Source organism: Sus scrofa, chromosome 10 (genome assembly GCF_000003025.6).
Source record: "Sus scrofa isolate TJ Tabasco breed Duroc chromosome 10, Sscrofa11.1, whole genome shotgun sequence".
NCBI lineage: Eukaryota > Metazoa > Chordata > Mammalia > Artiodactyla > Suidae > Sus > Sus scrofa.
The window spans coordinates 20420673-20443829 of record NC_010452.4 but is presented as its reverse complement, the minus strand read 5'-3'; the positions used below and the strand labels follow the sequence as shown (position 1 = coordinate 20443829).

General features: G+C 40.5%; 1 protein-coding gene across 1 annotated transcript in view; it reads left to right on the top strand.

The window, feature by feature from the left end:
* DENND1B (DENN domain containing 1B) overlaps positions 1-23157 on the top strand; it is a 244302-nt gene that overhangs the window by 191979 nt on the left and 29166 nt on the right. The window contains 5 exon segments of the mRNA XM_021064483.1: positions 5629-5719; positions 13961-14001; positions 14787-14855; positions 19455-19511; positions 20364-20471. Coding sequence (XP_020920142.1) covers positions 5629-5719; positions 13961-14001; positions 14787-14855; positions 19455-19511; positions 20364-20471 — 366 coding nt within the window.

The window sequence follows — 23157 nt, the reverse complement described above, 5'->3', positions numbered from 1 at the left end:
CCCAATACATTTTTTTTTCCTACTGTACAGCATGGTGACCCAGTTCCACATACATGTATACATTCTTTTTTCTCGCATTATCATGAATGAATTTCTCGTCTGGCGGTCATGAAATTCAAAGACTTAACTCTGCTGCAGTTACTTAATGCCTGCTCATATATCCTGGAAGGATTGTTGTTGTCCCTTTAAGTTGTTAGTTGTAATAATGAATTGCACCAAGTGGGCTTTTTATACCCTTCCAAGTGTTTTCTGTGATTATACTGTGATAGTCTAGTCTAGTATGTATGTAGCCATACAGTTAACCAGCCCTCGAAGTGGACTACAAATAACAATTTATTCCTGTTCCTTCACCTACTTTATTCTCTTGGTTTAAGCTTTAAGCTGACCTACCTTTTTCCCTCTTGTTATAGCAGTTTGTGTTTATTTATAGCTCCTAACTGAATGCCTGGCATTTAGCAAATATCTGCAAGTATCTGTTGATTTAATTTATTCTAACACTTTAGTACTAGTTTTCACTAACCTGTCAAGGTTTCCTGAGCCTTTATAAGCAAAAAATATTTAAATTAGACTACCTATTTTTTTAGCCCAAAGCGTTATATAGAGAGGCGATATTAAAGAGCCCTATGAAATTAATAGAATTTAAAAGGGATTTTTTTTTACTGTATTTAAAATTGTCTTTAAATTTCTAAAGATTTTTGATTTATTAAAAAATGTCTTTTTCTCTAGCTCTCAAGACTTTCTTAGGTATCTTTGTGCCTAAGAAGGGCGTCTAATATGAGGTAAATTTTTGAGACATGGTCACTTTTCCTTCAGGCTGAGAAGGGGTTTGTGTGGATTTGTTTACTGCTTTGCTTAGGTAACAAGACTGTTTGTTGGCACCAAAAACAGCATCCCTCTCCCGTTTCCCCCACTTGGTAGAGATGTGCTCCCTGGGCTCCCTCTCTCCGGAACAGTCTTTTCATGAGCTTTAAAAAAAAAAATCAAATATTTCTTTTAAAATGATATAAGAATCTTAAAATTTAATTCTTGTCATCCTCAGAGGTTTGATGGATTGCTTGCAGTTAAGTATTTATAGAACATATGTCTAGACCACTGAAGTCATTAGAACAAAGATTAATACCATAACTTCTTTTGTTTTTTTGTTTGTTTTTTGTTTTTGGTTTGTAGGGCTGCACCGGCAGCATATGGAAGTTCCCAGGCTAGGGGTTGAATTGGAGCTACAGCTGCTGGCTTACCCCACAGCCACAGCAACACCAGATCCTTAATCTGCTGAGCGAGGCCAGGGATCGAACCCACATCCTCATGTATACCAGTTGAGTTTGTTACTTCTGGAGCCATGATGGGAACTCCCTGTTTTGAACTTTTAGATGAAGTGCCAGAAATGTGCTGGCCAGTAAAAATTAAAGAATTATGAAAAACACACTGCTTATCTCTCAGAGGAAATATACATTCCCTCTGCTTTACTGGCCATCTACTTGAGTTTAACCTGTGCATCTGATCTGAACATATATTTTATATTTCTTTGTAAAGAAGCTAGCCACTGGAGTTCCCGTCGTGGCTCAGTGGTTAACGAATCTGACTAGGAACCATGAGGTTGCGGATTTGATCCCTGGCCTTGCTCAGTGGGTTAAGGATCTGGCGTTACTATGAGCTGTGGTGTAGGTCGCAGATGCAGTTCGGATCCCGAGTTGAGGTGGCTGTGGAGTAGGCCGGCAGCTGTAGCTCCTATTAGACCCCTAGCCTGGGAACTTCCATATGCCACAGGAGCAGCCCTAGAAAAGGCAAAAAGACCAAAAAAAAAAAAAAAAGCTAGCCATCAAGTCTGTTCTGTATATTTTATTGCATTTTAAAACATGCAGTTTATATTTAATTGCCTTTTAAAAATTGAAGGGTCAAATGTTCATTTCCATTTAAGACTATTGCTTACCGAAGTGTATTTACAACAGCAGACAATTTCTTTAGATTGATTCTATTTCCCATTAAGATGATTATTTGAAGATAAAAATGCTTTGGAAAACCTTAGCACCATCAGAATTAAAGAGTCATCAGGAAGCAGTTTTGCTGCTTAATTACATTTCTCTTGTAACCTGTTACACTGCTTTTAAATCATGTCATGAGGATTAACAAAATCTAGTTTTTGCAGTTGTTGATGACTTAGTGGGGATAATATTACTGTTCTGGAGAAGTCTATTTATTCTTACTACATACATTTTACCTGCTTATAGTTAAATTATGGAATCTATACTATGGAATTATGTCTGTGCATGTTTTTGAGATTTCCCGGTATGTTATTTACATTTTGGTGTGATTAGCAGGTTTAATTCCAGGTTTTAATTTTTATTTTTGGAATAAAAACCGAAACATAAAGTTTTATGTAAAAAGCATCATCTTAAAGCATCCTCATAAATTCCTCCAAAAGTCTACTTGCAGCCCAGTTTTATCTTACATCTGTAATACTTTCATTGTTATTTTCAGTGTCCCGTGTCATTACTTGCCATGCCAAGCTAAATCTTCCAAAACTTGTCTTCCAATTACCCAAAGATACATGTTTACTCAGTGATGTGGGAAGCGACAGGTTACAGCACATAACTACTCATTGCTTTTTCTAGCAGGTAATACTGTTTAGTTCACCATTATTTCTATGCAACCGTAGCTAAAAATGAACTTAATCTTTCTCACTTACTCCGCAGCACTCCAGCTGTTAGAGTGGTGTGACCACGAACCAGTCCTTCTTGGGGCGGTGAGGGGGAGCTGTTACTGAATCAGAAATGGAAAAAGGAGTTTAGAGAACTGTTACCTTCCACATTCCTCTCCATTAGTACCACCTCTCAGCTATTCCTGGGTGTCTGTGTTGTTACGTGTGTATATGTAGTGTGTGTGTGGGGGGGGGGTTGCATAGAATCAATCTTTTAAGAACAAACATTTTCATTAAGTACCTACGATGATAAGTGTCAGTCACAGACAGGAGTGTTTGCAAAGTCAGTGATAACTCGTGGCCTTTTACCAAGTGATTCATCTCTATTGGCTCAGATCACTCGTTTAGCATCACAGAGAAGTTATTCATGCTCAGAAACGCATAATCAGTAAATAGTTTTGGGATTTATCTCTTTCTAGACTTGAACTGTTCCACTCAAACTGAAATGGATGGATTATTTCCAGTAAACACAAAAATGAAAACCTTTTAAAAAGTCTTGTAGCCTTAATCTTTTAAGGCAAATTAAGTCCTTTAAAAGGATGTCTTCATTCGTTCCATTTGTCAGTAATGTGTTACTTTAAGGTTGTCATTTTGCTTCACTTTATTTTTTCAAAATCCGTCAAATTAGACCACTTTCAGTTTGATTTATAATTCTGTGGGGAAAATGTGTGCAAGTCACATTTTGCAAACATTTTAAACTGCTTTATTTTCAAATTAACCACTTACTGTACGGAGCAAAGATACCCACTGTTGTAAGAGACTATCTTGTATCTCAAGACAGAATGAAATGAATCACTCCGCACGCTATAGTTATTGAGCTTTAAAGCCAAGTGAAGTCTGTGTCTTTCAGCATCACTTCAGTGTACTTGGTCTCTCAGCAAACATTCGCTTCCAGGTGTGTTAGGCATCCTGCCAGGTATTGAAGCTGTGTAGGTGAGGGGCTGTGACCCTCACTCGGGAAGCCCAGGAGGTGACAGAGATGGAGAGGGTGGTTGTGGGGAAAGTGGACTTGATTCCTTAACATGTATTCCATGCCCTCCGTAGGAGTCCTTCACACTGTTTTAATTGCCTCTCACAAAACCCCATACGGTATTTACCCCTTTTATTTATTTCCATTGTACAGAAGGGGAAACAGAATCTCAGGGAAGGCAAGTTGCCCAAGGCCGTGATGCTCATAAGCGGCATGATCTTGACTTTCAGAAAACTCCATGTTCGCTTTCACGTGTATTGTCAGAACCTCCTCCCTGCCGGCTGGTCCATAGTCCTCGTCCTCAGAGAGTTCTCATTTGGCTGAGAGCAACACATACCGTAATAAAAAAGCCATGACTGTATCTTTTTCGGCTATGTCTCTTTAAACCCATTTTACTGTATTTTTGGTCAAAACTATCCACTTGCAGTAGTGTAATTAAACCACACTTTGAACAGGCGTCTGTTAATTCATTCGCCATTCCTTCTTAATTTTTGTCTGGAAGAGATTTCTGTCTCAGCCTCTTGTAATGGATGTGCCTTCCTGCTGTTCATTATCCCAGGCTGCTGCCCGTGGGACAGCACCGGCCTCTCAGCTCCCCTCAGCTGGTTTTGTCCATTCACCGTTTAAACCTAAAACTAGGGCAGACTGTGAGAATTTTCTTGAAGTCAAGCTTATTGTAATGTAACCAAACTTTAAGTTTCCAGGGAGAGAAGACAGTGGCCAGGATTAATTAATTCCAGGTGAAAATGAACAGTTTATATTAATCCCCAAATCTTCAAGTCCGCCCTTCCGACCTCATCTAAGTCTTTTTTACAAACTCCTTTGCCTCTTTCTTATGCAGGGGACCTTAGACATTTCACTGTCACGATGAGCGGAGGAACCTTAAAACCAGATTTCTCATCATCCGAGATACTAGTGTCAGATGCCAGAGGTTAACACTATAAAACTCACCGAGTGCCAGTCACACATACGTGTGCAGACATGGCATCAGAGGAGGCCAGCACAGTAGTTGCCAGAGGGTATTTTTCAAACCCCAAGATCCTGATGTGCTGGGTGTGTAGGAACAGGTGGAGGTGGGACGAAACAGACGACGGAGGATGCTCTCCACGTGGTCTGCTCTGAGGAGGCTCTCCAGGCGCTTTTGACACCATCTCTTTCCCACCCGGGTCTCTTTGAGGATTGTTGCAAAGTATTGTTTAAAAGAACCTCATGCCAGTCAGGTCACTGTGTGTTCACCTGAACTACAACTACACTCACGTTCATAACCATGATTCTGATCATTCAGTCCATACATATGCCGGGAATTGGGAAGGTCGTTACTTATTTTATTGTTACATGGTTAGAATTATCTGGTGCTCTGTTATGCATTAGGACGTACTAGCTTCGAGGACGAGTGTTTTACTGGATGAAGTTAATATTAATCTCAAAAATGTTACTAACATCTCTTGGACAGTGTGTCAGACACTGTGCTGATAAGCCTGTGTTCTTTTCATTTAAGTTTGTAGCAATGCCAGGAGGCAGATACTGAGAAAACTGAGGCCTGGGGTGTGTGTGTAGGGGGGGACACAGCTTCAGGGGCCCAGGGGCGCCTGACACACGCCTCCTGCAGACCCTCAGCGGAGATGGTGCTTCCAGCAGCCTGTCAAGAGCCCGTGACCCTCACCACCACGCTGTTTTATTTCCTGCTAATAAGGAAGTCAGTCCGGGCTGTACATTTGTCATTTAACTAATTAGCTGCTGTTTATGGAGCACCTGCTATTTCCATGGTTTGAGAATTTCCGGGTCATGTATATACACATATATGTATGTAATTGGTATGGGTTAATATTAATACTATATTTTTGTTAATATTATATTTTGTTAATATTTAACATTAATATTATATTTCTGTTAATATTTTTGGCGTAAGTAAAAATGTAAGAGGTCAATGAAAATTAACATATTTGACACTTTTTAATTTCAGTTCATTGATGGTCGACTGGCAAAACTAAATGCAGGAAGGGGCTTCTCGGACATCTTTGAAGAAGAGATCACTTCAGGTGGCTTTTGTGGAGGTAAGAACCAGTTCCAGTATGATTATCCATTTTCTGAACAGCAGTTATCTTGATTTTTGTATTTATGTCTGATATAATCTATAAAGACCTATTTTCTCCCAAACCTCTAATGTCTTGATCACCTTCTTTTCATCTTGTAGGAACTGTGATGTTGATATACTTGGACTGATGTTATTCTAGGCGTTAAGATGATCTCATGAGTTGGTAGTGGTTTGCTTGGATAATCTCTGAATATTACCAGATCAGTAATACAAAATCCGTCTGTATCTTACAGCCTTTCCTCCTGACTGGTTTTCTCAGCTAGAAAACTCCAGTGATGGCTACCGTTAAGAATGAATAAACTGAGATTATGGTCGATGTTAGTAGATTGTAACGTAATCCAAAAAGAAAGATTTGAACACCACAGCTGCTTCTACATTTTTAAGTAAGAGTATCATTATAGAAGTATACCTTATTTTTTTGCTTTGCAGACCACTGCAGCATTAGGAAAAGACTTCACTTTACCGTCCCCCGAGCATACACTGGTCACTATGATAAGCACACACTAAAAACAGTGGAAAGAGGCATATTATTTTTGTGTGACAATCAAGTGATATCCCATTTTTATTTCATAGAATTGCTATAGCATAATTAAGCAGCTGCGTTGTTTGCAATGTAAATAATTCAAACAATGCTACAGTATCTAAGCAGCTAATGACTTACAGACTGATACTTTGTGCATGATATATAGCCCTGGCTCCTGCAGAGAATTTTGCTTGAGACCTTGAAATACTCTTCTTCATTCTTTCAGCCAGTATTTGCTGATTGTTTCCCTCGTACTAGGTGCTATTCTAGATTTGAGGTGAACTAAACAAATAAAAATCCCTGGTATGTTCATTTCACCTCATGTAAGAGTAATTCTTTCCACTTACCTGCAGGTTTAATTTGGGGGGGGGAAAAAGTCTTTGCTCTGTGTGTAAATAAATAGTTGCTAGAATTGAGAAAGGCCAAAAGAGAATACTAAGCATTCCCCTACACATTTCCCCGAATTTAATTTTATTCTTAAATAAGATTTATTTTTGTATCACAAAAATGTGAAAACCATTGAGATAATTTGTTCATTAAAAGGGAGACAGATGAACTGAGCAGCTGAGGGCCTTCCTCTGATGTAAGTGTAGCATTTCATTGAAAGCGTTCAGTTTTGGGAAAAACTCGGTTTCCTTGATTCAGCACATAAGCTGAATGTGAAACCATTCAGCTCCTGCTGTTCTCAGCTCATGGGGAAAACTTTGGCTTCAATGGAACTTTGGTGTTACAGTAAGCCTTTTTTCAACTCAGATGTGCAAAATGTTGTCAATTCCTGGACAAAGTGCTTGAGGCACCTATTCCGTATTTACATAACTGCTGTCTCATTATCTTCATGACCCTTGGGGTTGGTGTCTTAGATGGAATTGAGGATGACATGGTGTGACAGTAATGGGGTGGCACTAGGATCCGTTTGTACTGTCACATTCTGTAGTCGTAACCACTGGTCCACAGACCTCTGAAATAGAGTAGAGTATAGGTGGCTTTTCTGTTGGGTGACCGGATTTTTCAGGGGAAGATCTTACTGTTTAAAAAAGAATAGACGAATACTTAGCAGCAATTAGCCTCTGGCTTAGAGACCACTGCCTTCTCAGTGCACCTTTATCCAACCACTTCGTTTTCTTTCTTAAAATGAAAAAGGTTTCCAACTCTTTCTGTAATGTGGGGGGGCCAGTACTGATCCATAAGGAAAGCATCATCATCCAACAGGTGTTCCCTTCCGTAGCTCCAGCAAGAAAGTACATCAGAAAGTTGTGCCTGGCTGTCACGTGTCATTTTTTTAAATTAGTATATTTTAGGTTACTCTCTTAGCGATACCTACAGATTCTTCTAAGAGAAAAAGCAGAATCATCAGGATTTGAAATGAAAAAAATGAATAGTCTAATAAAAAGTAGCAGTGTGTGTTCTTGCTAATGAGATATCTGCATGTACAGTTCCAAAAATGGTTCCCAGAAGCCAGGCCCAGACATTGTCATCCAGACGACGTTTGTGAGAAAGGATAGGTCCGTGAAACCAACCTGCTCTTCGGAGAAGAAACTGCTATAACTTCTGTCGTAGTTACAGTAAACATTTGATAAGTGCTCCTCCTTACTGAACGTTAATATGTGGTAGATTTTGTAAGAGCTACTATTATCTCACTCAACCCTCCCAGTGCCCGTGAGGGGCTTTGAGTGGCCTTAAATTTTTTTTTTTTTTTTTTTTTTTTTTTTTTTTTTTGTCTTCTTAGGGCCGCACCCGAGGCATGTGGACGTTCCCAGGCTAGGGGTGGAATCGGAGCTGTAGCCACCAGCCTACACCACAGCCACAGCAACCAACACAGGTTCCAAGCCGCCTCTGCAACCTCACGGCAACGCCGGATCCTTAACCCACTGAGTGAGGCCAGGGATCAGACCTGCATCCTCATGGTTCCTAATTCGGTTCACTAACCACTGAGCCACAATGGGAGCTCCGAGTGGCCTTGTTTTTACGAGGGTGCTTCCCTCAGTGATTTGCTCAAGGTCACCCAGCGGTAGTGGCAGTGAACATGTGACCGCCTGGCTTCAGAGCTTCTGCCATAGGAACTCAGGCACAGCACCTCCCTAGGGTAGGAGGTCTTCTTAATTACAAGACCGTCAGCAAACAAGCGCCATCCTCAAGCCTTCTCTGCGAGGATTGGATGGAAGCAAAATTCCTATCTCTTTTGAATATCCTTTGAAGACGTTTTCTGCCTGAAACCCTCGGAAAGACCACTGGAGGAGAAATCAGCATTCTCTGAAGCCGAAGGAAAATTACATCCCTTTAAGCAACAGTAACTAGGAAATCTTAGACACGCATTTAATTTCTCTCCTTTCTGTGTCACCGCAGTGGCGGTTTATGCACTGTTTGTTGCTGACATGCCTGGTGAGGATAAAGTGAATATGAGTGTGACGGGGCTTTATAATTCTTGTGGCTCTGACCAAACGACAGTGCCGGACAGCCATAGAACATCTGGACTCACGCTGAGTCTGGAACCGTGGTTAACAGCTGGGAGTGCACGCAGATTTTCCCCTGAGCCCCCGTGGTCAGAACCATCGTAGAGATCCACCTTGCTTCCGACTCCCTTCATGGGGCCCTTGTCCAACATTCAGCCTTAACCTAAGGGGAAGGTAGGAATATCGGGAAGGGTGCAAAGGGGAGAGTGTCATAGCGGCCAAAGGCCCCAAAAGGATGTCAGTAGGACCAAGGATACAGTTAGAAAATGCAAATAAATATTGGTCTATGGAAAAGCCGCTAAGGAATATTAAGTAGTTAAGATTTTTTTCCCTGTAATTTTTGAAAAATTGATTTACAGTATTACATTAGTTTCAGGGATATAGCATAGTGGTTTGATATTTTTATAGAGTCTACTCCATTTAAAGTTATTGGCTGTATTCCCTAGGCTGTATGTTACATCCTTGTGTTTCATTTATTTTATACCTAGTGGTTTATACCTGTATTATTATTTTCATTTAAAATAAAACCAGCAGTTCCCATTGTGGCTCAGTGATTAACGAACCCAACTAGTTATCCATGAGGATGCAGGTGCAATCCCTGGCCTCACTTAGTAGGTTAAGGATCCAGTGTTGCCGTGATCGGTGGTGTCGGTTGCAGACTCGGCTCGGATCCCGAGTTGCTGTGGCTCTGGCATAGGCTGGCAGATACAGCTCCTATTAGACCCCTAGCCTGGAACAAAAAAATAAAAGACAAAAAAAAAAATAAAACTAGTTATTAAAAATCCTTGTTATCTTAACTTTAAAAAAGGAGAAACGTTTTTCAGATTGATTTTATATAAAAGTATGTGGTTACTCTCCATGAATAGCATTGGTTCCTTCATTAGTTTGCCAGCATAACCTGATCAGTTTTGTATTTATTAATTCCATTTCATTTTTTTACCCAAGAAATTGGAAGGGGTGGTAGGTAGTCATTTGTTTTAGTGGCATTTTTCTGGCCTCACTGAGCAGTTTGGACCAATTTACATTTTTTGATAAGTAACTGCAGATTACAGGAATGTAAACAATACATTTGAAGAGAAAGTTTTTGCACAAGTGAGAAACAGATATTTTGTCCTTGAACGTGAGAAAACCACTTGTTTGGTTAACAAGAACAAAGTTAAAGATTTCCTCAATGATGCTTATTATTTCCATAATCCACTTACTTTAAAAGAAAGACTGAGGGTTTTTTTGTTTTGTTGTTTTGTTTTGTTTGGCGTTACATTTATTTTTGAGAAGAAAAACAGCCTTTTAAGAAAACGTATTATCAGAGAATAATGTGCTCATCTCATAAATTTTGTGGAAGTAAGAGCCTTCTGTCTTAAAAGCACTAGAGTTTAAAGAGACAGCCTTTAAAAAAATGTTTTTAACAGGAATTTACCTACATTGTACCATTGTTTTCCTATTTTCTGAAACTCTTTGTTCAGGGGCTTCTGTTTGCCACTCTCCTACTCTAATTCCACATTATTATTGGTGATTCTTGTATCAGCGGTGTCTCCTAGGGGTGTCAGCTCTGAGGGCCCCCTTTCCTTTCTAAGCAACCGCTTTGAAGTGGTTCAGAGGGAATCTCCACCTCTATGTAACTTCAGCTTTAACGTGTTGTATTTAGAAATCTTTGGAGTTGAAGGACTAATGAACCAAGAATTAAAATGCCGGGATTCTTGTTCTTCCTCAATTGCTGTAGTTGTGAATTGGGCAGAGAGTCACCTCCGAACCTCAGTTTCCTCATTTGGGAGGCCAGCCACGAGAACAGTTAACCCCGATGGGCTGCTGTCATGTGCTAGGCATCCTACTAAACGCTGCAGCAGCCAGGTGAAGGACCTGGTCCCAAATGACCTGGTTCCTGAGGACAGGGTGGGCCTGAGCCACAGAATCGCCGGACTCCAGCGCCCACTTCCCTCTCATCAGCTCTCCTGCCCACACGACCTGCTTTCCCTGTTTCAGAGCAGAAAGACACAGCGCAAGTCACGTAACGTAGATTATTGCAGAATACTGGGTAGAGTTCCCTGTGCTATGGGCCAGGTCCCCACTAGCCAGTTGTTCCGTAGACCATAGCCCCTGGCCATCCCTCCTATGCTCCCCCCCACCTGTCCCCTTTGGTAGCCATAAGTTTTTCAAAGTCTTTGAGTCTGTTCTGAAAATAAGTTCATTTGTATCCTTTTTTTAGATTCCACATATAGGTGATGATATCATATGATGTTTACTTGCCACTGTCTAACTTCACTAGTCATAATAGTTTCCAGTTCCATCCATGTTGCTGCAAATGGTGTTATTTCATTCTTTTTTACGGGCTTTAATATTCCATTGTATATATGTACCACATCTTCTCTATCTATTCCTCTATGGATGGACATTTAGTTGCTTCCGTGTCTTGGCTGTTGTCAATAGTGCTGCAGTGAACATTGGGGTGCATGTATCTTTTCAAATTTTGGTTTTCTCTGGATAAATATATGTATGGCTAGGTCCCTTTGTTGTACAGCAGAAATTATCACAGCCTTGTAAATTAACTCTACTGCAATAAAACTTAAAAAGAAGTAATGCAACGTAGGTAAGGACGTTTTGCAGCCTGTAAGGAGCTTTTGCTAAGACACCGATCTTTCTATAGCTGCTCTGAAGTTTATTTTACTGTAGTTACTTTCTTTGTGGTTCAGAAGTTTAAAAAAATATGTTTTCTGGAGTGACAAGTGTTTCAGGTATTACTCCTTTCACTTTCTTAAATTTATTTTGGGAAATAAACACTTTCCAGAATATGATGATTAATAACCCAAGTTTTAAATATGTGATGTCCACTTAGTCCCTTCTAATAGAAAATTTAAAAGTATGTGAACAATCTGGATAAAGACATGCTGTTTATTGTTTTGTTCATAAACTCTCCTTGAGACGTGATTTGGTAGAATAACTTGAATTTTTTCATCATTTTACAAGAGAAATAAAATTTTGGTCGACCAAATACTATCTGAAACTCATGCCCTTTAAACAACGTAAATTATTTTTACACAGGCTATTTTAGGTCACTTCACAAGATTAGAAGAAGTATTATTTTCCCCGTATTTCTTCTTTGGGAAAAGGTACAGTGCAGTGCTGAGTAGTAAGAGATGTTTTCAGAACATGGGTTGTTTCTTGATATTTCTTCACAATTAGCCAAAGATTTTAAGTCCAGGAGTGAATCCAGAGCTGGACATTTTCTTCCTGATGTTGGTTAGGGATGCAGAGGAAATAGCTGGAAAGAAATTCTCGGGCTGAGGATCAGTCTGGTTCTGTGTCATGACAGCAGGGTGAAGACTTTGTTAAAAGGCCACAAGCACACACAGATCCGTTTTAGGGACTTTTGTCCTGGATCGTCTCTGAGTAGCCATTGGAACTCTGTTTCTTCTTGTGGGAATATTAAAGCATTTAAACAACCAAGCAGGTAGATGAAATCTAACTACAGTCAGTTGATATAAGACATTAGATTAGTTATGTGGCTTTTTTCTTGCCTTCTTATACCTTATTGACTAAATACATTAATTACCGTATTTGGAGCCAAATGTATGGTGACTGGTTTTACTAGAACTCCTGCCAGCATTTGCGCTTTCTAACAATCATGATGAGATAAACCATGTTTCCTTGGGTAGCATCCTTTTTTTCTTTTTCTTTCTTTCTTTTTTTTTTTTTTTTTTTTTTTTTTTGTCTTTTTAGGCCACACCCAAGGAACATGGAAGTTCCCAGGCTAGGGGTCCAATCAGAGCTGTAGCCCAGCCTACACCACAGCCACAGCAACTGGGGATCCGAGCCACATCTGCGACCTACACCACAGGCTCATGGCAATGCCGGATCGTTAACCCACTGAGCAAGGCCAGGGATCAATCCTGTGTCCCCATGGATGCTAGTTGGGTTCGTTAACCACTGAGCCACAGTGGGAACTCCCTTGGGTAGTATCTTTTAAATTTGAATTTACAACTAGAGAACATTTTCAGAACATTCCTGCAGGTTAATTGAATTAAAAAAAATTAGCTATCAGTTAATACTAACATTTAACTACCATGGGGAATCTTTTTTGTCCTTGAGATTCTTTGCATTTCTGAATTTCCTTCCAGTTTTTTCCTTTCCTTTATGCATTTGAAATATTGTTTTTAAATGAGCCTAGTTGTATAAAAGAGCCAAACTTTTATAAAACAACATAGACATAAATATTGAAAACTCAGTTTAAAAGCCATAGGAATTTTGGATTTCAAAAGAGAGGTCATATTTCCCCCTGAAAATAGTATTAAAATGAAAGAATATTTTACCATATTACCTGCATGTATGGGTTTTCTTCTTTTTATGGCCGCACCTGCGGCATATGGAAATTCTGGGGCTAAAGGTTGAATCAGAGCTTCAGTGAGGCCTGTGCCACAGCCACAGCAATGCAGGAGCCAAGCTGCATCTGCAACCTATGTTGCATCTTGCAGCAACACTTAACCCACTGAGCAAAGCCAGGGATGAAACCCGAATCCTCATGGAGACTATGTCGGATTCTTAACTCACTAAGCCAAAGTGGGAACTCCCAAGAATCTGTTCTTAAAAATGTTAGTTACAGAGTTCCTGTTGCGGCTCAGTGGGTTAAGAACCTGACTAGTATCCATGAGGATGCAGGTTCGATCCCTGGCCTAGTTCAGTGGGGTAAAGATCCGTGTAGCCACAAGCTACAGTGTAGGTCACAGTGTGGCTAGGATCCAGCGTTGCTGTGGTTTAGGTCTCAGCTTCAGCTCTGATTCACCCTCTAGCTGGGAACTTCCAGGTATGGCCATAAAAAGAAAAAAAAAAAAAAGCTAGTTACTATCTTCCTAAGAGTTAGAGCGTTTATTACTTCTTACAATGAATTGCTCCCTTTACAACATTGCAGACAAAATTTGGCTTCTAAAATCCCAGAAATACTAATTCTTGATAAATTCTGGCCTATGGATTTCTTTCTTTTTTTTTTTTTCTTTTGTCTTTTTAGGGCCGTACCTGTGACATACAGAAGTTCCCAGGCTAGGGGTCTAATCAGAACTGTAGCTGTGGGCCTACACCATAGCTCACAGCAACGCCAGATCCTTAACCCACTGAACAAGGCCAGGGATCTACCAAAACCTCATGGTTCCTAGTCAGATTCATTTTTGCTGCATGATGGGAACGCCTATGATTTATTTCTGATCAAATATTCCTGACATCATATTTTTATGTATTCCAGGGAACTCAAGGTCATATCAGCAATGGGTGCATACAGTCAAGGTAATAATAAGCCTTCAAAGTGTTTTTTCTTTCACTCTAATGTATATGGAAAAATATTCAGCTCAAGTATACTATTTATATTTGTGCTATCTCTTGGCAATATTTGAAATATTTCTATATATTCTCACATTTTAAGTATTTTTATGTTATGCTTATAGTTTGTTGCTGTTCATAAGGAGAAGTGAAATTTTTTAATGGAAAACTTTTGTCTTTCTATTTTTAAGATAAATGGCTTGATTTGAAAAGCAAGATTTTACTGTCACCTCATAATATACTTCTGAAGAAGGAGTTAGGTAGAGTGACAGGATTTGATGAAAGTTTTATCATTGCTGGTAATATGCTGTTTTTTTTAAAATGTAAAACTTTCACAGATTGAGGCTTTGCTGCCCAACACTAAAATAGCTGATAAACAGTTGACTGTATTTCTTTTTTAAGATTTAACTACATTTTGGTCATATTTCCCAAGTCAGCCTAACCTACAAAGATGAAAAGATTTTCAAATGGTGTATCACATCAGTTAAAAGGACAGAGTAGACTATTTACATTTTGGGTGAAATGACTATAGCTTATAGAAAAGCTTGAAAACACTAAACATGAAATAATATTTGTATGTCTTTAAGCTGCAAGTAAAACATTTTATATACTATTTTTTATGATTTTATTTTTTTCCATTGTAGTTGATTTACCGTGTTCTGTCAGTTTCTCCTGTACGGCAAAATAATGCTTCGTTTTCAGGACAGTCAGACAAAAACTTTTAGAAATACGTTTCTGTTTCTCCTTTGCAGAAAGGAGGCGCGCTGTTCAACACTGCAATGACCAAAGCAACTCCGGCTGTACGAACGGCATACAAATTTGTAAGTTCTCTTTTGCTGTTTAAAAATTCTGCTGAGAAAACTTTACCACAATTTCCTAGATGATAGACACGAAAGTCTAGAATATTTTCTATTTTCCTTTAATGGGCTTCTAAAGCCATGTAGAGTTAATGTTGACAAAAGCAAATTCAATTATTAAAATCATGTCATTATATAGACAAAATATTTCCTCTACATCGTCTGAAAATGGTTCTTTATTTCAAAGCTATCAGCAAAATTGTGCACTCAGACTGAAACCGTCCATGATGAAGTGCCCTTTTTAAAGATTTCTTTCATTTAACAACGTATTTTAAGTCTCTTTGTGTACTTGAAGCTTAAGTAGAAAAAAAAATTTTGAATATGGCAAGTTGTGAGAGTTCCCGACATGGCTCAGCGGTTTGCAAACCCGACTAGCATCCATGAGGATGTGGGTTTGACCCATGGCTTCGCTCAGTGGGTTACGGATGCAGCGTTGCCGTGAGCTGTGGTGTAGGTGGCAGACGCAGCTCCAGTCCTGCATTGCTGTGGCTGTGGTGTAGGCCACAGGTGGGGCCCTAAAAAAACAAAAAGACCAAAAAAAAAAAAAAAAAAAAAACCAATGTATATGGCAAGTTGTCTTCCCTCAAGATTCCTTGACCCTCCAAAATTACTTCTTCAGTAATACTCCATGGCCTAGAGTGAAATAATATCATCCCCAATAGCAACCACAATAAATAAATAATTAAAAGATAAAATCCCTTTACTCTGATAAGAGCCTTGAGAATCCAGCCCTTCCTGCATCCCCTAACTTCCCCAAATTCCCCCAACATTGAGCTCCTGCTCCTTGGTGAATGTGGGACGTGTCTTCTTTTACCCTGTTCTTCACCATTCCTGCTGCCTGGGACATCCTTTCCTTGGCTTCTGTCCCCCACTGAATTCATGCTACAGACTGAGTTAGATGTTAGTTCCCATCAAAAATTTCCCAGCCCCACACAAAGTTTAAATCCCTCTCCTGTGCTTCCACGGGGCCTGAGGACGGAGCCCTGGTCCAGCTTGTGTGTCTCTGCATCTTGTCTCCAAGAGGAGCCTCGGAGGAGCTGCTGGGTTTGTGTTCAGTAAAGCTTTAAAAAACCCAGTAGGTCATATGTAGTCTATATTTCTAAAAGTATTCTAGGCATTAGTTTTAATTTTATAAAAATTTCTCTTCAAATGCTTTCTCAGTAAGTGAATTGATGTGATTAATAGAATAGTATGTTTTGATAACTTTAGGACTTCTTACAATTTCGATATATATATATGTAGTCACCATTTCTGTTTAAAAAAATCTGTTTCAAGGATTCTGTTCTGTAGTAGCGAGGCTAATCTACGAGTGGATTCAGAAAAGTTCAGAACCAAATCTCTGAATTGTCTGAAGCCTTATTGTAAAGTGAAAGTGAGAAGAGGTGACGGTTTTGACTGGGGACACCAGCCTCCGCCCTCTGTTTGCTGCCTCGCTAGGATGCCTCTCGGGTAGATCACTTCTAAATGCTGGTGGTTTGCTCTGGACACCGTTTCTGAAGAGATTTTAATTTTTCCAGTCAAACAGCACACAGCTGCCGTGTGACAAGTCAGACAATGGAGAGTCTTGTTTCCCAGAGATAAGATTCTGAAAAAGGTATCATGCTCAAGCACCCCCCCCTTTTTTTTTGGCCGCCTGGTAGCATATGGAGCTCCCAGGCCAGGGATCAGATCCGAGCCACAGCCGTGAACTAAGCCACAGCTGCTGCAACACCAGCTCCTTAACCCACTGTGCAGGGCCAGGGATCAACCCACTCCCAGTGCTCCCAAGACACTGCAGACCCTGTTGCACCACAGTAGGTGCTCCATGTACCCTTCATTTTGATTCCTGAACAAACAAAGTTTTCCTTCAAGCTCTGAGAAGTTGTATTGTTTTGCCAAATATGTGTTCTCCTTAATTTCACACATTTCTTCCATAAGATCACAGAGATCAAGCAGACATGTCCAAAACCTCATTTGTTATTGAAATTTTTGTCCTTATCATCAGTAGAGTATTTTATCTTGAACCCTGCTCTGCAGAACAATAAAATACTTCCAGATGTAAAAGTCTGCTCTTTGGAGGGTTGTTCCCTAAATTAATTCCAGGCAGACTATTTAGAATATACTCATCACTTTCATCATGTGCCTGGTGATCACGTCGTCCATGAATCGGGAGGTTTGGGACACGTCAGTTAGTCGATGTGTGACCTTCAGAGTTGTGCCCCCTTCATCTCTCGAGCCTGCTCGCCCTCTGAAGTATGAACTCTGCATTTCCTCCTTTGACCGCCAATGGCTGCGAACAAAACTTGCTGTTTCTCTTGTATGAATGTAACAGAATGTACTGACCTTGACTTTCTATAGACAGTACATTTAAAAAACCTGGGAACCATGTTTTTAACAGTCTGTTCGTTCAGCAGATGATGGTGGTGAACTAGGCTCAGTGCGGGTTCTGGTGGTGGAGCCGCACTGGCCCCGCTTCTGTAGTCGTGCTGCTCACTCTGCTGCGTGCTTTCGGTGTCCCACGGAAGCCCTGGATTCGTATTTGTCGAGGGGACTCATGATTTTGTTCTAGGCTTAGAACATTTTTTCTGTGCTCATGTTTTTCCACGCTTACAAGGGGCCGTAAAGGAAACTCGAGCTGACATACACACTTTCTTAGAAATCTAAAACCAACAGCAAAGTGGATACGTATTTGATTGGACCAAAAGGTTTTTCTGAGTCAACTTTCTTGTTAGGTCTTTGCATTTTCAGTGATTAGCCAAGGCCATTTGCTGGGTGCTTTTCTGCCGAGAATGCTTGTTGTTGGTGTTACCACTTGGTGAACTGAAAAGGGTGGAGCGCCCGTAGCCCGCCTTCTGGATGGTCTCAGAGAGGTCAGCAGAGGAGCAGGTGGCAGGCCTGAAAGTGAATCAACCCAGGGATCCCGGGCGGTGACTGACACCACCCGGCTCTGCATTGAGGAGCATCCACAAAGATGAGTGGTGTGAACCCTGTGCGGCTTGGAAAGAAAAGGGGATATTCAGGGAAACTAGAATACAGTCTACATGTGAGTAGCGATAGGTACAGATGTGAAGCGATGGGAACAGGAACTTTTCTCGTGTGTCTGTAGCTATGCCTTTTTACCTAACGTGGATATGGAGACTAACCTAGGACCTTCAGATCGGTTCAGTGGCTTTACCACTAAACTAATGCCCGTGTAGAATGTATTGATTCTAAAGAACCACGGAAAGGTAATTGAGTGTTACTTGGCTTTTTAGGTTATCTTTTACTGTGTCTCATGTCTTGGTTTGGCCTCATTTATGAAATGATTGTCCAGTTCCAAACATTTCTTGAGCACGACCTGTATTTCAAATACCCTGCTGCGTGTGACAGAGATTAGCAGGAAGGAAGTACGGCCCTTCCCACAGTGACCTTGGAAGATGTCCCAGAAGCAGCTTGGCTTAGTCTGCACGGCCTGCGTCTCCCTGTGTAGAAAGGGACCCACGTGCCTTTTCTTTCCTGAGCCTTAGGTTCAAAACTGTCGTTTCTCCTTCTCCCGTGAGACGGGCAGAAGTTGGCGTTAGGTCTGGATGGATGATCCAGGTGGACTTGATAGCCTCCGAGAATCCGTCCTTACTTGGAAAATGTAATAATAATAGTACTGACCTCATAGAGTTGGGGTGATTCTGTGAGATAAAGCGTGCTTTGTGCCCAGCACGCAGTCAAAGCTGAGGAATCACAAAGCAGGTATGAATTTCTTTTCTCTTCTCCTGTGAGTGGGAATTTCTGGTGGAGCAAAGACTGCACGTTTCTGAAAGTCCCCACCGGTCTTCATTTAAGTCATAGCCCCCAGGAGCCACAGCGGGACCTCACAGACCCCAGCGCTGGACCCGGACTCCCTGTGGAACATGAGTGTAGCCTTTAAATTGTCAAATGACTTCTCATTTTTTTCCAGGAAACCTGTATATGAAATAGGCACACCATTAAGATAGCTCTGCTAATGAAGGCTTGCATCTGCCTGTAAAAGCCCTTTATTTATTTTTTTCTTTTTAGGGCCGCACCTGCTGTAGCATGTGGAGGTTCCCAGGCTAGGGGTCGAATCGGAGCTGTAGCTGCTGGCCTACACCACAGCCACAGCAACTTGGGATCTGAGGTGCGGCTGCAGCCTACACCACAGCTCACGGCAACATTGGCATAAAAGCTCTTTGTAACGTGACCTGACGTTCTTCAAGTCCAAACCTTTGCCCAGATACCCTGCTGCTGTGATGTGCTCTCTCCCCTCCCTACCCCGCATTTAGTCACAGATCCGCATCATGACCGGGCAGAGTAACCTGGGTGACGCTCGCATTTTAGTTTAGGAGACAGACTAGGCTGAGCACCCCTGGCCTTTGTTTGATTCCCGTGCAAACAGAAACTAAGCAGCTCGCTTTCCGCACCTCGCTGAGTAGCGTCCTGCTGGGGGTATGTAGCCCTAAGACGGGAGTTTTAGTTTGCAGTTTGTTCCTTCGCTAATACGAGCACTAGCAGTTTTCATGACATGAGATCGCGTGTGCTTTTCCAGTGGAGTAGAACCACACTGATCCAGACGCTGGTGTTCTTGTTTTGTAGGCGAAGAATCACGCCAAGCAGGGCATAAAGGAGGTGAAGAGTAAGCTGAGACACAAGGTACGTCCGGAGCCGCTTTTCATTCTCGCGTTAGTTTGAAGCTTCTCCTTTACAAATCACACGAGATTTGTGTTTTTAATGACTTTTGAAATATGCTTAGCCCTTTGTTCAAGGATGTATTTTTCATAACAAGCCCTCTGGCAACTCTCTGCCATCCTCTATGCACCCACTGAACAGTCCCTTTCTTGTCTGCATATTTTATCACAGCGCTACGGAGATCTTCAAAGATGCTTTAACAGGATGTATGTTTTCATAAAGTTGATTGGCTTGATATCACAATTGAAATTCTTGCTTCGAGCTGAGAATTTTTTTTTAAGATGATTATTGATGCAAAAATAAGGCAGGAATGCCATCGTTTGGTTTTATAGAATCTTTCCGATAGGAGCTACTTTAAATTGAAGCATGTTCTTAATTTGCAAAAGATCGTATTTGAGGATGCGTATTTGAATCTGTGGATATTGCATCTATGTGACTATGTGTATGTACATGTCTGTTTGACTTGATCACATGTTAGGTTTTTGCAGATTTTTGTTAGTTGTTTTGAATTTCTACCTCCAGAGAGAAAAGATACTATTTAAAACTTTTCTTATAGTAGTGGAGAGTAAATGATCTTCATGTACATTTTATTCAGACTATTCAGAAGACTCCGAGATTGTTTTGGAAATTATTCATTCATAATGTAGAAAAATGCATTTTCTTCCTAAGGAGGTTTTTTTTTTTTTTTTTTTTTTAATGTATACCTCAAGTGTTACTTTGTTATTTGCATCTGTATGAGATACTCTATCAGTGAAAAATCCTTACTCATACAATGAGTATTTTAAAGTGACTGCTTGTCTGTCTCCTCGTGTGCAGGAAAATGAGGACGATTATGGGGCTTGTTCTGGTTCTGTCCAATATATGCCAGTGTACACGTTACACAGTGAGAAGGGAGGAAACCTAACAAGGCGTAAGCTCACGCAGGTAAGCTTACTTCCCCTCCGCTCTCCCAGATTCGGAAGTTACGTAATTCCAGGGATTCTTTGGGAACAATTTTGGACTCATTAACTTTTGATCATATGATAAGAAACTCTGTGATGAGGGTCCAGGAGATACATGGGTGGTGTCTGGGCAGGTGCAGGGGGACTGGGGGCCCAGTGTTCCAGGTACCAGGTGACGTTCTTGTAGGGCTCATGGCCCAGTGAGGGAGACGTGATTGTCCTGGAGTGCGGACAGCTTCACAATGATTTCCTTTACTGCAAAAATAAGGTGGAACTCATACATGGGGGTTTGACCATAAAGCGATCGATAGACATTAGAATAGAAAGTAATGCTTGTCTGTCTTTCTGTAAAATTTCTAAAATTTCTAAAATTAGATATTTTATTTGCTATAAACATTTAAAGCTTCTGCTTATATCTAATGCGACTTAAACGATTGTCCTAAAGTAGGAAAATGTCCATAATCATAGCTATATTGTGTGTCTGATTTTGCATCATAAGTATGTTTCTGTAGGTCTTAAGGCAGCATAATTTGTATACATTAAACCATATTTTAAGGAATCTTAAAAAAAAAGAACACTAGCTTTTAAAAGGAATTCTTGAGTAGATTACAGTTGCAAAATCATAGCACCGGGAGCAGCTGCAAAGCTCCCTTTATTGCAGTCACCAAGTTACAGATGAGGAAGTTGGCAGGCAGCATGGTCACGTGACCAGCCTCAGGTCTCCTAGCTGGTTAGCGGCAGAGCAGGATGCCACCCTGCCTCCTGTGCTCAGCTTTCCTGGAGGTGAACACTCAGGAGCAGTTGGCCCTGTGGTACTTCATGTGTCTTTAGGAATGAGGAGAGGGCGGGAGAGCTGTGCTAAAACCTTGGCCTTTGAAAAGAAAACCCATTTGTTCAGTCATTCAATAGCTGTTACGTACCAGGTTACTATTCTAGGTATTTTGGAAAAACATTAAAAAATCTCTGCTGCAGGGGGCTACTTTTATAACATACACAGTGCCTTCTCTGTGATTTATCCATTTGTTAGGCTTATATTTTCACATTGGTAATGCATGCTGGTTGTATGTTCAGTGAAATAATTACTCCACAGGTGTTGGCACCTTTTCTGGCTACTGCCGTGACCCAGAAAACACTTATTAACTTGTCAATTTAATGATGGATTTGCCATCAGTATCTTAATTTTTCTCTCATCATCACTAGGATGCGCATTCCTGTTTATCTGTTCTCAAGCTTTGACATCTTAAATTTTTTCCAAAATGTTTACTGACTTAATATTGAAGCACTCAGGTTATATTTATCATGATAAGTAGATTTTTATGTAAAAAAGAACTGGGATCTTTCTTACCTGTAGGATGCTTTAAGATCAAAAGAAAACCCTTAAATTTGAGAAATCCCTGTCCTAAATGTCCATTTTAAGTTAAAATTATGTTTAGTCTCTCATTTTTAAATTTTTAAATCTTTCTTTAAGTGGCATAATATTTTTATGATAACTTAATTATAAAATATATTACTGATTTCTGTTTGTTTCTTTGAATTCCCAGAGACCCAGTTTCTGAGGAGAGAGAATTATATTAGAGATAGAAAACCTTACAGAAGAATAGGTTACATTTACTGCATACGTATCCTGGCTGTTTACTATAGTATCATGAGTTCAGCTATCTGCATTCATTCGTTAGCATTTTATAGTTTTCAGGTGGACATGACATGATGCCTTTGCTGAGAATTAATAGGAGCTGGGCTTACTCCTTTAAGAGTTACAGTATGATTTTCCTACTTGGTATATAGGAATTTGTTAAACCAGCATATTTAGATTTATTGTCAGATATTGACAGTGTCTGAATAACAGTCTTTACTTTTCCAGTGATAAATACCTGAGGTTCGGGCAATATGCAGACCAAGTATATATGTTTCTGTGTGTGCAGGTGCCCCATTACATAAATAGGTGTATACATCTGGGTATATGTATTTTAAGAGCTCGTTGTTTTGGGGTTTTTTTTAGTTTATATTTCCAACCATGTGTAACCCAGTATTTGTTATAATTTAATCTTTTGCTTTTGTGAATAGTTTTTCTATAACTGACATTTGATTGCTTAGTTTTAGACTCACATACACACTAGTCCAAAGAAGTACACTTGGGGCCCTTTGCCAGTTTTTTCCCTTGCTGCTTTTCACCCTTAACTTTTTTCCCCCAAAGCTGCCAGAATACATGCTTTCTTACAACACTAATTTTACTTCTTTGAGCCGACAGTTACAGGGCTCTGAAATGAGAGCTTACTTGTGGTCAGCAGCTTCTTTGTGAAAGCAGATCATGGTGCATTCAAACTGAAGCTGTCCTCTAATCCCTGATTGAATTATTTAGTTTCATAATGTTAGCAAACACACTCAAGTGAGATAAGGCAACAGCAGGGTGTTTATTACAAGGATACAGATGTTCCTTGGGACCTGCAAGTGCAGGGGTGTATGAGGCCTCTGGTAGGACTGGAGCTAAAAAACGGAGAGCATCCCCCACCCCACACCACCGCCCTCGGTCTTCTCTCTGTCGCTCCCACCTGCTCTGTTCTCTCCGCACATCCTGCAGACTGGCTTTCTCCACTTCTCTGCGCCCCGTCACTGGGCTTGCAGCCCCTCAGTTCAAACAGCTCCTGGAAGTGGACCACGACTCCCAAAGC